General features: G+C 42.9%; 1 protein-coding gene across 2 annotated transcripts in view; it reads right to left on the reverse strand.

Annotated features, from left to right (window-relative positions):
- Positions 1–937: 937 nt before the first annotated feature.
- Irak3 (interleukin 1 receptor associated kinase 3) overlaps positions 938–12,121 on the reverse strand; it is a 52,248-nt gene continuing 41,064 nt past the window's right edge. Inside the window, exons 9-12 of one of the 2 annotated variants that reach the window (XM_076920339.1) lie at positions 5,327–5,525; positions 4,833–4,895; positions 4,581–4,745; positions 938–2,467 (exon numbers count right to left, since the gene is read on the reverse strand). In XM_076920339.1, the coding sequence (XP_076776454.1) occupies positions 1,991–2,467; positions 4,581–4,745; positions 4,833–4,895; positions 5,327–5,525 (904 nt within the window). In that variant the 3' untranslated portion in view covers positions 938–1,990. The remainder of the gene's footprint in view (positions 2,468–4,580; positions 4,746–4,832; positions 4,896–5,326; positions 5,526–12,121) is intronic. The other variant, XM_076920340.1, reaches the window with a different exon arrangement.

The raw sequence follows: 12,121 nt of genomic DNA on the forward strand, positions 1-12,121 counted from the left end.
ATTATGTAGATCTGGAGATATAGCTTCATTTTACATAAGTCATGAGAAAACACCCGCTCTGCCGGAACGATCATGCTAAGTCCTGAAGAGACAACCCCTAACACGCAGGAAGTGTGATGAAGGAACGGCCTCCAAAGAAGCCCATGCTCCAAAGCCAGAAGCCTGTGCATATTTTATATCCTAATAGAATAGGGGGTTTGGGGTCGAGGGTAGTGATAATTTAAGGATTCTGAGAAAATGAAAATGTCACCACCTCTTTGAATGGGCCCAATGCAATCACGAGGCTCTTTATAAGAAAGAAGCAGCTTGTCATGAATAAGAGGAGAAGAGGGAGACCTTGGAAAAGAGGGAGAGGAGCCAGAGGGAAGAGGAAGAGGGAAAGTCTACAGCCTGGAGATATATGCTGGTTGCTCTGAGGGTGGAGGAAGAGTCTACAGACTGAGCAGTTCAGGAGTAAACTTCCAGACCTGGAAGAGGCAGGCAAAGATTCTTCCCTGGAACCCCCACGAGGAACACCTGAGCCTTCAGACCTTGAATGTTGTGGAATATGGCTGCATCACGCTGCTAGCTTCGTGCTCGTTTGTTACAACGGGAAATGAATGCTAAGATTTTGCAATCCAGTAAGTTAGGTGACATGAGCCATTCTGGTATAACTCAGGAAGCAATGAGAACAAAATTAATACAAAGAAACTGCTGAGGAGATCATTTATGCAGAGTCCTCCACTGAGGAGGTGCAGCTGAGGTGAGAGAGACTCCCTGCAGGAAGGCTCCATCACAGAGCCCACAGCTGAGCACAGAACAGGGCCAACTGCAAAGGGATCCTGACTCTTACGACCACTTCTTTTCCCAGGGCCCAAAAGGACTTGATTTAAATCCCCCACATTCTACTGAGGATGTAGCAGGTTTCTGAGTTAACAAAACAACACCAACAGCACTGTGATTTTTTTAAAATATAGTTTTATAACAATTGGTATAACACGGGCAACTCTTCTAAGAATTTAAATACAGAGGTGCAGACTTTGGACTGGAATTCCCTCTCTACACAGAGCAAGCCCTAGTAAGGGTGGCTTAGCTCACTTCCAGACAGACGGGTTAACCAGCGATCAACAAAAGAGCAGCAACTGCCAGTCGCTGTAAAAACACAATTCCTTCAAAAGGCACCCGTCACCACTTACAAATTAGACATTTCCTTTCTTAGGAATTAGCCAACCTTTCCATTTTGAGTAACAGCCCCTGTGACCATGGGAAGCCACTAGACTGTCCATATCCCTAGTAGAAAGACTGGCATTGAGTGTTGGTGGTAATGGTGACCTTTTGTTGCGGTTTGTTTTTGTGTTTTGTTTTGTTCGGTTTTTTTTTCGAGTGATCTGACAACCAAGTCACACTATGCAACAGATCTCATGTGAGAGATTTATTGGGGTGGGGTCCGGGGTGCTATACAAAAGGATGCCTCTGAGTGAGGATGGAAAAGAAAGGGGCCGGCTCTGAAGGCCTGGGTTTTAGAAAAGGGCATAGTGCATGCGCAGAGGGAGAATGCCAACGTATTACGTTTGGCTGCTGGTGACGACGGACTGCTGACGTTGAGTGGCTAAAGGCTGGCTTGGGGAGAACCTGGTTCGGGAATATGGGTGGTTCTCTGTTCACCTAAACCGAGGTCTCACTCGGATAATGAGAGAGAGAGACTTAAGGTTCCTGCCACTCTTTGCTAGGTTTTGTTTGCCAGAACCCAGAATCTTGGATAACCCTGATTAGCTCCAGTTTAGCCTCTCAGGTTTGACTGAGAGGCGGTACCCAGATAAAGCATCTTTTGACATTGTTCTGTTTGGAGGAAGGAACAGACTTCTTTGCTGCTAATCTGCTCGATTCAAATTCTCCATCAGTTGGTCCCCTCGGCTGTACTCGCGGAGCTCTGAGTACAGCCTTCCACGGTGACGCTGTTTGCTCAGGTGCCTTCAGTGACATTTGCTTTTTTCTTTATCTTCTGGTGAAGTCACTGCTTTTTGGACTGTTTGTGCTCACTGCAAAAGAGCCCAGAGGAGCTCCTCTTCTCCATTGGCTTGCTCCCGTCAGAATGGCCTGGTACTTCCCAAGAGGAGCCCAAACTGATCTCCATAGGCCGTAAGTCCTGGGATGCTGCTTCAAGCTCTGGGGACCAACATTCCTCACAAGAAGAACTGGGCATGGTGCAAGCAGCTTCACTTCCCCTGTTACGGTTGTTTCCGTCCAAGCCCAGAAAGGTAACCTCTGACTGGCTGCATTCAAAAGGGGTTTTCTGAGTCATTCTCTCCATCCTCAAAGCTTCCTTGGAAGGTACTGCATGGTTATTCTGGTTTTCATCATCTTCCACCGGGATACTTGGGACATTATCCAAGAACAGAGGAGAAGGACACCTGAAGGACTTCAAGGAAGTGGGAGGGTCTTCTGCAAAATACAAGCTAGGCTGGGTGCTCTCCAGAGCGTTCAGGACCTGATTGGTAAGGAAGCACACAAACACCGAGGGAAGCTTCAGTGACAGTCCTGTTTACATGTACACAGAGATTGTTCTCTCATTTTCCAAATAAGTAAATTAAGTAAGTAAAATTAAAAAAAATAATAAAATAAGTGCAAGTGTAGAATTATGAATTAGAAAGGATATTAGATATTGGAGAAGCCCCTTTATTCCAAGGGCCACATCAAGGGATTTGAAGGAAGGTATAAAAGAAACTATAGACTATCAAGACACCCGACTTCACCCATGAACTGGCCACTGCCTCTCTCTATGCTGTCAGATGGGTCTGGGTGGATTTTCAACCACAGAAAGTAGAGGATCCACACGGAGTGCATCAAGGGTGATCTGGTGTCCCGGTGTCAAATGCCAGGATCAGAGAAAGGGCTGGCTAAAAATACAGATCTCTTCCTCCACTAAGAGACTGTCATTTAAAAGAGAAGAAGAGGAGGACAGGAGAAGGAGGAAGAAAGGGGGAGGAGATGGGGATACGGAGAAGGAAGAGGAGGAGGAGGAAGAGGATGAGTAGTGTTTAAATAGCTTCACACAAGATTTGGACACACAGCCAGATTAGAAAACCAATGACCTAATATATTTTCATTCTTATTCTACATCCTATAGGATATATTCTATATATTCTAAGATCTTCATTCTTACTCTTTGTCTTCCTCCCTCCCCCTCTATAAAAATACAGACAGTGTGAGTATTCATAAATACGAAGTCTTCTCATGAATTCCATATCATTCCATGTCCACAAATAGCAGTATTATAGATAGTATATATTATAATAATAATATATAATAATATATATATTATATATATTATATAAATAATATATAAAAATAATAATATATATATAATAATAGCAGTATTATAGTAGTATAGATAAAGCTGTGTGTCGAGAGAACTATCTAGAAAGACAACGAAGCTTTGATATTGTACCCTCAACCTCTCAGATCCCAACTTTGTCCTTCTCAACACAGCTGACGGATCCTTGCTGGGACAGGAGTCTACCCAGAGATCATGACAGGCCCCCTATGTGCTTTCCTGATGCCCAGTGTTCTGACACTGTGGTTATACCAACTCCTTGTTTAGAATGCTCCCACGGCTCTCCAGTAGACTTGGGATAAAACCCAACTCCAAGCAGAAGACGAATGCCTCCTCCTCTCACCTGGAAGCTTTTGTAGTTTTATCTCCTCCTGTTCCTCTTCCTCATCTTACCTCCATGGATTTACAGCTAAGGCCCACCTCCATGATGCTGGCTGCTCGGGGTCTTATGAGCATGAGTCAGCCCTCGGGAGTACTGACTGCCTCTTCTGAGGATGTTTTCCCTCCTTATTGCTGCCCACATTTAACCTGTTTCCTAGATCACAGCTAAGCCGGCACCTTCAGCAAGGATCTTCTGGTTGCCACTGACAGGCAATTCAACTCTATTTTGACTCTACCCTTCCTGGTCATCCTGGGATTCTGCCTGCCAACATGTCTGCCTACTGAACTGAAATATCATGTCTATTGATCTGGCTTTTTTGCATTGCAAGCTTGAAAATGGTCACCATATCTTGACTGCTATGTACCCCCAGCACCCAAAATACAATATTTGGTTATATATAAACGAATTGTCTATGACAATGAATACATTTTTAAAATACTGAAAACAAATATGTACTTTTAAGGGGTCATACAGTTAAATAAAATGCCCCGTTTAAACTACTTTTCATGAAACCTTTTTAAAAAAAAAAAAAAAATATTATTAATGGAGGTGAGAGCGTTCTAGAGAGTTCATGGGAAGGTCAGAGAATAACTTGTTCTTTGTATGAGTTCCAGGGATCAAACTCAGGTCACCAGGCTTAACCCACAAACATGCCTTTACTTATGAAGCCACTTTGCTGGCCTCATCCCTGGTAATGGCTTCTACAAAGGTAGCGGGAGTGTGAGGTGTTTGTTTGTTTTAAGCTAGAAAGGTTATCTATTAGTCTGGAATTCTCTGTGGGAAGATGAATTTGTCTCACTAATTAAGAATTCACTTGGATACACAATTTATTGGACTCGGATTTCCCGTGGCTTGTTTCTTTAAATAAAACCTCATATATCTTACTTCGTCCATTGTGGGTCTTAACTTGGCCCGAGTTGCCACACACTGGCCCGCCAGAGAGAAGAGCTTGGCAGAGAAGTTCCGAGGGCAGGGCGGTATCTTCCTGTCTAAGAGCGAGAGGCACGAGTCTAGGCCTCTCTTCTCCATCAGTTCCATGAGGAGGTCCCGCTAAGAAGAGGAAAGGGCAAAGTTGTTTCCTGGAACTCTATCAGACAACTAAGTGGCAAAAGATGCTGGCACATGCGCAGTTCTTACCAGCTGCACGTGCTTGGGGTCATCCAGGACCACTCTGCAGGCCGTTAGGACCTCCATGATCACCTATAAGGAGCATAGACCGTGTCAGCTACAGAGGTTGAGAATGAATACAGAATTAGTTTCAACTATTTGACGTGACAAATGGATTCCATTCTAATTAATGCGCTTGTATTTTATTCATGGATTATGCAAAAATTAACGTGTTGGATAACGAGTAACAGAAAATCAATAGGTATAAGAGTTAAAACTCTTAGAATTTTTCCTCTAAGCCAGTGATCCTCATCTTGCCTAACGCTGTGACCCTCGAATACAGTTCCTTGTGCTGTGGTTATAAAATTATTTTTATCGCTACGTCATAACTGCAATTTTGCTACTGTCATGAATGGTAATGTAAATATCTAATATGCAGATGGTCTTAGGGGACCCCCAGGAAAGGCTGAGAACCCTTGTGGCAGTGAATTCTCTTCCGTAGCTAACCAGCAGGTGACACTCACGATTCCGAAGCTGTAGACATCCGTTTTAATGGAAAGTCTTCCCTGTCTGATGTATTCTTCTGGCATGTACCACAGATGTTTCCTGCTGCTGCCGGTCATATTTATGGTAGAACTCTGTTGCTCTAGGTGGGGTCGGAAGTGCGCCGCGGCAAAATCGGTTAGTTTAGGTTGGAACTGGTCATCCAGGAGTACGTTTGCACTGAAAGTGTGGTCAAAGACAGACAGGACAAAGCATCACAGAGGCTGTCATTTCTGCACAGAGGAAGACGGTGAAACTCTAAATGCCACTTTTTGTTTGTTGTTGTTGTTGTTATTGTTTTGGGTTTTGTGGTTTATCTGTATAGCCCTGGACCAGGTTAGCCTCAAATTCAGAAATTCACCTGCCTCTGCCTCCCAAGTGCTGGGGTTAAAGGCCTGTACCATCACTACCTGGCTGACTGTCACATTTTCAATGTCTTCTGCCTTCACCCCAGCTTTCCAGAAGGCATGGTATTCTGATTAATGTTAGGTGCTTAAAAATGCCAAACCCTAATCTGAATACCCCATAGGAATCCCTGGAGGGTTTTGTTGTTGTTGTTGTTGTTGTTTTAAATATAGGAAAGGGGTGTGGGGAGATGGACAGGGACAGCAATAATAACAAACCCATAATCCAAGCCATGTACTTGACCTGCAGCGAAACAAGTAGGAGCTGACAGCAACTGGTGAGTCACACGACTCTGAGAGCATAGGCAGAGGGGAGCTGGGTGACCACAAACCATGCTACCCCAAACACCTGCTGAGGTTATGGGGTCAGTGAGGGGGTATGGGTCAGACGGGGGGGACACTGCCCTTACACATTGCATACTGACATCTGGTGAAGATGTGAGTTCTTACCAGCAGGCCGTAGTGTGGTGCATATATTTTGAAACTGGTGATTTATCTGGGTCTAAATAAAGGTTACAGGGATACGGGGAGGCGAGAAAGGCATGCTCAGTTTTAGGAAAGTGGGACTTTTGTTAAAAAACAAAAAAACAAAAAAAACAAAAAAAAAACTTGTCAGGTTCTACTCAATTATAAAGTGGCCCCGCTATCACTCGGTACGTCTGTTCTGCAGCGTTAGAGGAGACTGGCAAAACGAAGAGACAGATGAAGTCACAACAACATGAAGCCATAGCACAGCTTGCTGGTGACTGCGGCTGATACAGAGGCAGACAGTGGGCAGCTTTGGCCCACACCCACATCTCATGTTTCTACCCTGCTCCTCACTCCTTATTCTAAAGGTATTTGCTGTAACAGAGAAGCCGATGGGATTTGTAGTTCTTTAAATAGAAGGATCTCTGACTGAGGACATGGGGCAATCCTGACCAGGCGGTGAAGTTGTATCCTGACTCAGGTGTACTGATGTAACCCCCCCTTTTTTTTTTTTTTTTTTTAGGAACCTGATCCCCCAAACAATACAATACTACTTCATAGCTTTATAGTAAGAACAGCTTTCTCTGTTCATGGCTAACTTTCCTGGTTTAGTATTAATAGGCCTTAAAACATTAGGATGATGCCGGGCAGTGGTGGCACACTCCTATAATCCCAGCACTTAGGAGGCAGAGGCAGGCAGATTTCTGAGTTCGAGGCCAGCCTGGTCTACAGAGTAAGTTCTAGGACAGCCAGGACTACACAGAGAAACCCTGTCTCCAAACAAACAAACAAACAAAAAATTAGGATGATGTATCTAGATTAAAATGCAGGATTTGAATTTAAGTTGTGTCTGACAAGGTTGCATTTGACACAGCAGATGGTAACCAATCTTTAAAGACATTACATATATTTAGAGGGGCTTATTGGAGCTTTAGTCAATTGTCACATTCTGTTTTGGTTTTTGTTTGTTTATTTGTTTGGGTTTTTTGTTGTTTTTTGAGACAGGGTTTCTCTGTATAGCTTTGGCTTTCCTGAAACTCACTCTGTAGACCAGGCTGGCCTCGAACTCAGAAATCCGCCTGCCTCTGCCTCCCAAGTGCTGGGATTAAAGGCGTGCGCCACCACTGTCCAGCAATTGTCACATTCTAGAACCAGGTTTCTCTCCACCTTCAACAACTCGGTGCCTGTAGGGGAAGGCGTAAGAGGATTGAAGAATCAACCCATCCACCTGATGTTTCATCTCCTGTAGACTGAGATGTCCTATTAAACACTAAACTGACTCTCAGCCTTGACAAGTCTGCAGCCGTCTGCTGTCTTGCCCAGGAGGACTGGGAGAAAGGGAGAAAGAGGCTGAGTCCTCAAGCAAGAGTGTCCTAGTGGCCGACGGACCAACCTTCGGCTGTCTGTCTATCCATCCTACTGGCCTCCTCCCATACTTACAGACTGGCACATAACAAATGCCGTGTGTGCTCTTTCCCATGCTGCTGGAAACACTGGGGTTAACTTCCTGATTTGGAGCCATTAGCAGGATGGGAAATGCCGCTGGTGAAATGCCTTTCAACTTCAATTTAGCTATATATGTGAACATGCAAGGTCTAGTGCTATCAGATGCTTTAAGGAGATCCTGTAATTGGAAAATATCTTCATTTCCTAAAGATCAATGTGAGTCTTCTGCCAAAGCTGCAGACTGCACCCCGGATTCTCCCTTTGAATCCTCTCCTTCTCAACTCCCACCATCTGGTAGTGAGTGTTGTTTTTATAACACCCTCTTAAAGAGTTCAAATTACTAAGATATTTTTGGGCTAAGTGAACCGCCAGACTTGCTGCAAACACCTCTGGAATGTGGGCTCCACTTCCTTCTGTGGGTGTTCCTCGGCTGCAAGCCAGGCATTTTCCTTCTTAAAAAGAGAAATCTTCTTAAAAAGAGACTGATGGCTTGGATCTCCAGACCTAATCTCTCTCTCCACAAAAGTATGATGTTAACATCTCAGAGTGTGCACATGGTGCTTTTCTCTTTCTCAATTCCTGTCTGTTGATAAAGCCTACTCACCCCTGGAAATCCCAGGCATTTAAATTCCCTTAGAGCATGGTTGTTGTGAATACAGAGACATGGAAGGGCACCTGCTCTTTTCCATCTGTAGCCATGTGACAGGCAAGTCATGTGACAGACCCATCAAAGCTAGTGGCTGGCTTTTCTAAGCCTCAGCTTTTCTCCTAGAAATTCATCTCAACTACAAATGATAACGATCACACCTACACTCAGGGTTAGTGAAGGACTAACAAGTGTTTCTGTGGGAGTTTGTATGAGATCTGAAGTCCTTGGCTTAGACCGAACTCCACAGTCCACCTGCAGTCTAGCTTGAGTCCTTCATAGATAAGTATTTACTAATGTATAGGATAAATTGCACACGGCTGACTCTGGTGACCTTTGTGCTGCTCCACTCAGAAGGCTGCCTCCTCCTCCTCCTCCTCTTATTCTTACCCAAATTGTCTATGTGCCACAAGAATCACTGTTGCCATGAAAGTCTCTGCTGAACCTCTCTGAAGCCCAGTGTGCCTCCTGCTTTTTTTTTTTTTTTTAAGATTTATTTATTTTATGTATGTGAGTATACCAGGGTTCTGTCTTCTAGGGCTTTGAGAATGAAGTGAGTTACTAAATGGTAAGACAGCCCAGGGCCTGGCAGAAGCTATCATTATATTCTACTCATGTGAGTCTCATGTTTCCAAACCCTAAGTACCCCCATCTGACTCACCTTCAGCTCTGGCTTTCTGGGAGGATCCTGAACTCTATGAGACAAGCTCAAAACTTTTGTAGATTGACTTAAAATCTTCTCACTGAGCCTTTAGGGCCACACATATGCATAAGAAGTCGTTGTCTTCAGACACACCAGAAGAGGGCATCAGATCCCATTACAGGTGGTTGTGAGCCACCATGTGGTTGCTGGGAACTGAACTCAGGACCTCTGGAAGAGCAGTCAGTGCTCTTAACCACTGAGCCATCTCTCCAGCCCATGCCTCCTGCTTTTAAGTTACTACTGGACACCTACAATATGTCATTTGGTATTTAATGGATTTTATTGTTTACATAAGCATAATGGTGAGCCTAGAGCAGATACTAAACATCGATTCGTGTAATCATTTCTCCAAAGGGATTTGAAGCCCTCAAGTAGTTTTAGATGACTGAGTATGGGGATGGTAAATATATGACCCAAACGTTGCTCAGCATCCTCCCATGTTACCTACAGACATCATTAATTGAGTTCCGAAAGCACTCAGCAAGATTGTCTTTCTGCCTTCTGTACTCGGGAAGTCATTACTAATTAACCAAAGGCAGAGAGTGAGATAAAACATTCTGTTTGCTATCAGCACCTATGATATGTTATGGCTGCTATAGCACACTGCTTCTTAGACTTATTCTTTAAAAAACTGTTAAATAGTAGAGCCAAGACTGAAAATTAACCTCCCATTTCCATGTTGGGTGCTGTTTTGATTTACAACAATTAACAGAGAAAATTTTTCATTCAGCTATATGAACAGAAAATTAAAATGTATTGATTACAAGGAGAAAAAAAATAAACCTCTCCTCCACACACACAGACGTGTGTATGTGTGTGTGTATATACATATGCATATGCATATGTGTGGCCCTAAAGGCTCAGTGACAAGATTTTAAGTCAATGTACAAAAGTCTTGAGCTCCTCTCATAGAGTTCAGGATCCTCCCAGAAAGCCAGAGTTGAAGGTGAGTCAGATGGGGGTACTTAGGGTTTGGAAGACATGAGACTCACATGGGTAAAATATAATGATAGCTTCTGCCAGGCCCTGGGCCGTCTTACCATTTAGTAACTCACTTCATTCTCAAAGCCCTGGAAGGCAGCACCCTGTTGTCCTGTCCAGTTCCAGACAGGAAGGAGAGAAAGCACTGGGGACTAAGGAATTACCCAAAGTCAAATGCTGGAAAGGGGTGGGAATAGATGCATGATCTGAAGGCCACACTCTTAGCCAGTGACAAGTGGTGGCAAAAAGGAGACCATAGAAAAGTATAGGGAGAGTTTGTAGAAAGGGGGCGTTTCAGAATCGCTCCTGAGTGTGGCGCCACGGTGAGCAGAAGGCCTCTCCCTGTATGAATTCCTCATGATGCAAAAACAGAGGGGAAAACCAAACCAGGGTTGGAAAGAATATGAAACCATACCACTCTTCTTTCACAATCTCCAGGTTCATGAGCAGAGCACAGAACAAATGTAGATGTTCTTAAAAAGTGAAAAAAAAAAAAATAAATAAAGCAGAAAGTCAGCTTGGCTGGACTAGATGTGGAAGCAGGAAATGGCCAGAGTGTGAATCAGCCCTTGAAGATGGATATCCTAGGTACTGGCTACGCCATCATGCCTGATTTCTCTCCAAGGACTGTGTGAACATCATTCCATTTTGTTTAAACAAAAGGATCCAGACACCAGGCTGCTACTGAGTAATGACTTCATGATCTTCATTTTGGGGGCGGGGAGATGTTGGGGAGGCCAAATGAAGGTCTGGACATTAAACCATGACTCGTGGTGTTTAAGACCATTCAGGTGGCCAGAATTAACTTTTTTTCCCTATAAAGGCGAGTTAAAGACTGGTCCTCAGAAGTCTCTCAGGCTTGGGAGCCACCTCTGACCCTTCCACTATTCCTTTTATCAGGTGTTGCATCCAGGTGGGAGCCAGTCAAAGGCTTTTTGCTCATGGCTTCTTTAGGAGTGCTAAGGACATTTTTCTGTGCTGACCCTCCCCTCGGTACCATGGATATCGGTGAGAGTCTACCCAGGGGCATCTCCATGGCCTACATGAACAAGACAAATGACTCAGGACAGAGTCAGGACATTTTGAGAGATAATCCATAGTCTCCTGGGACTTCATTGACTTTAAAGGGCAAAATATATTCTCTTTTAATTTCTCTATCTGCATTGAAGGCCTCCAAGAATAGTTATTAAACAGCCAGGAGGTCAGTTATACCAGTCTGATATTTTTAATTTCTATGTAATATTTATGTAAAGCTTGGGCAAAACCCAAATGCTTTTAAATGAATTCTGGTTAGGTGTATATATTTGTTCTTTTAAGTCCTTACTTTAACTTTTACCAAAGGCAGATAAGTAACATTAGAGCATGCTGTGGATTTAAGAAGAGGTTTGGTAGTACCATATTGAACTTTGACCTTAGAAATTAAAAATCATGGGTATATAATCTCTAAATGTGTATAGTCATATATATTATAGTGTGTAATATAATTAATAGTGATAGTAGATATATAATCATACATTACAATGTATATTATAAATGTATACTATAATATATGATACAATCATACACAGTATATATGGTCATATAATGCTATTGATGACATATAATCATATTATCTTTTACATACATGTATAATTTACTCAGACCTTTATGACTTGTCTGAACTTCCCAGTTCTGTCTTTATCTTTAAAAGTCATAAAGGTGTAAGATATTGAAGCTTTTGATTATAGAACCAATTAGAGATAATGGAATTTCTTTATGTTAGTTGGTTTGAGAGAGAACAGCTCTGATGACAGACTGTTAGGGGTTTTGTCCTAATTAATTAATTAATTAATTAATTAATATTTGAGACAAGTTCTCATTATGTAGCCCTGGCTGGCACAAGGCATGACCAGCCTGAGCTTGAACTCACAGCGATCCTCCTGCCTCCTAGTTCCTAGGATTAAAGGCATGTACCCTCACACCCAGCATAAATCTTGTTTTTACTTTTAGAGAGTAAGCTAATTCTGGAACACTTTTGAACTTGGGTTATTTGTTTTTATTATAATGTATTACGTGTATGAAAGATCAGATTTCAATTACAAAATTTTAATTTAATTTTAATTTAATTTAATCCTGTATGTACATGAGC

The sequence above is a fragment of the Arvicanthis niloticus genome, chromosome 22 (genome assembly GCF_011762505.2).
Source record: "Arvicanthis niloticus isolate mArvNil1 chromosome 22, mArvNil1.pat.X, whole genome shotgun sequence".
NCBI classification, from domain to species: domain Eukaryota; kingdom Metazoa; phylum Chordata; class Mammalia; order Rodentia; family Muridae; genus Arvicanthis; species Arvicanthis niloticus.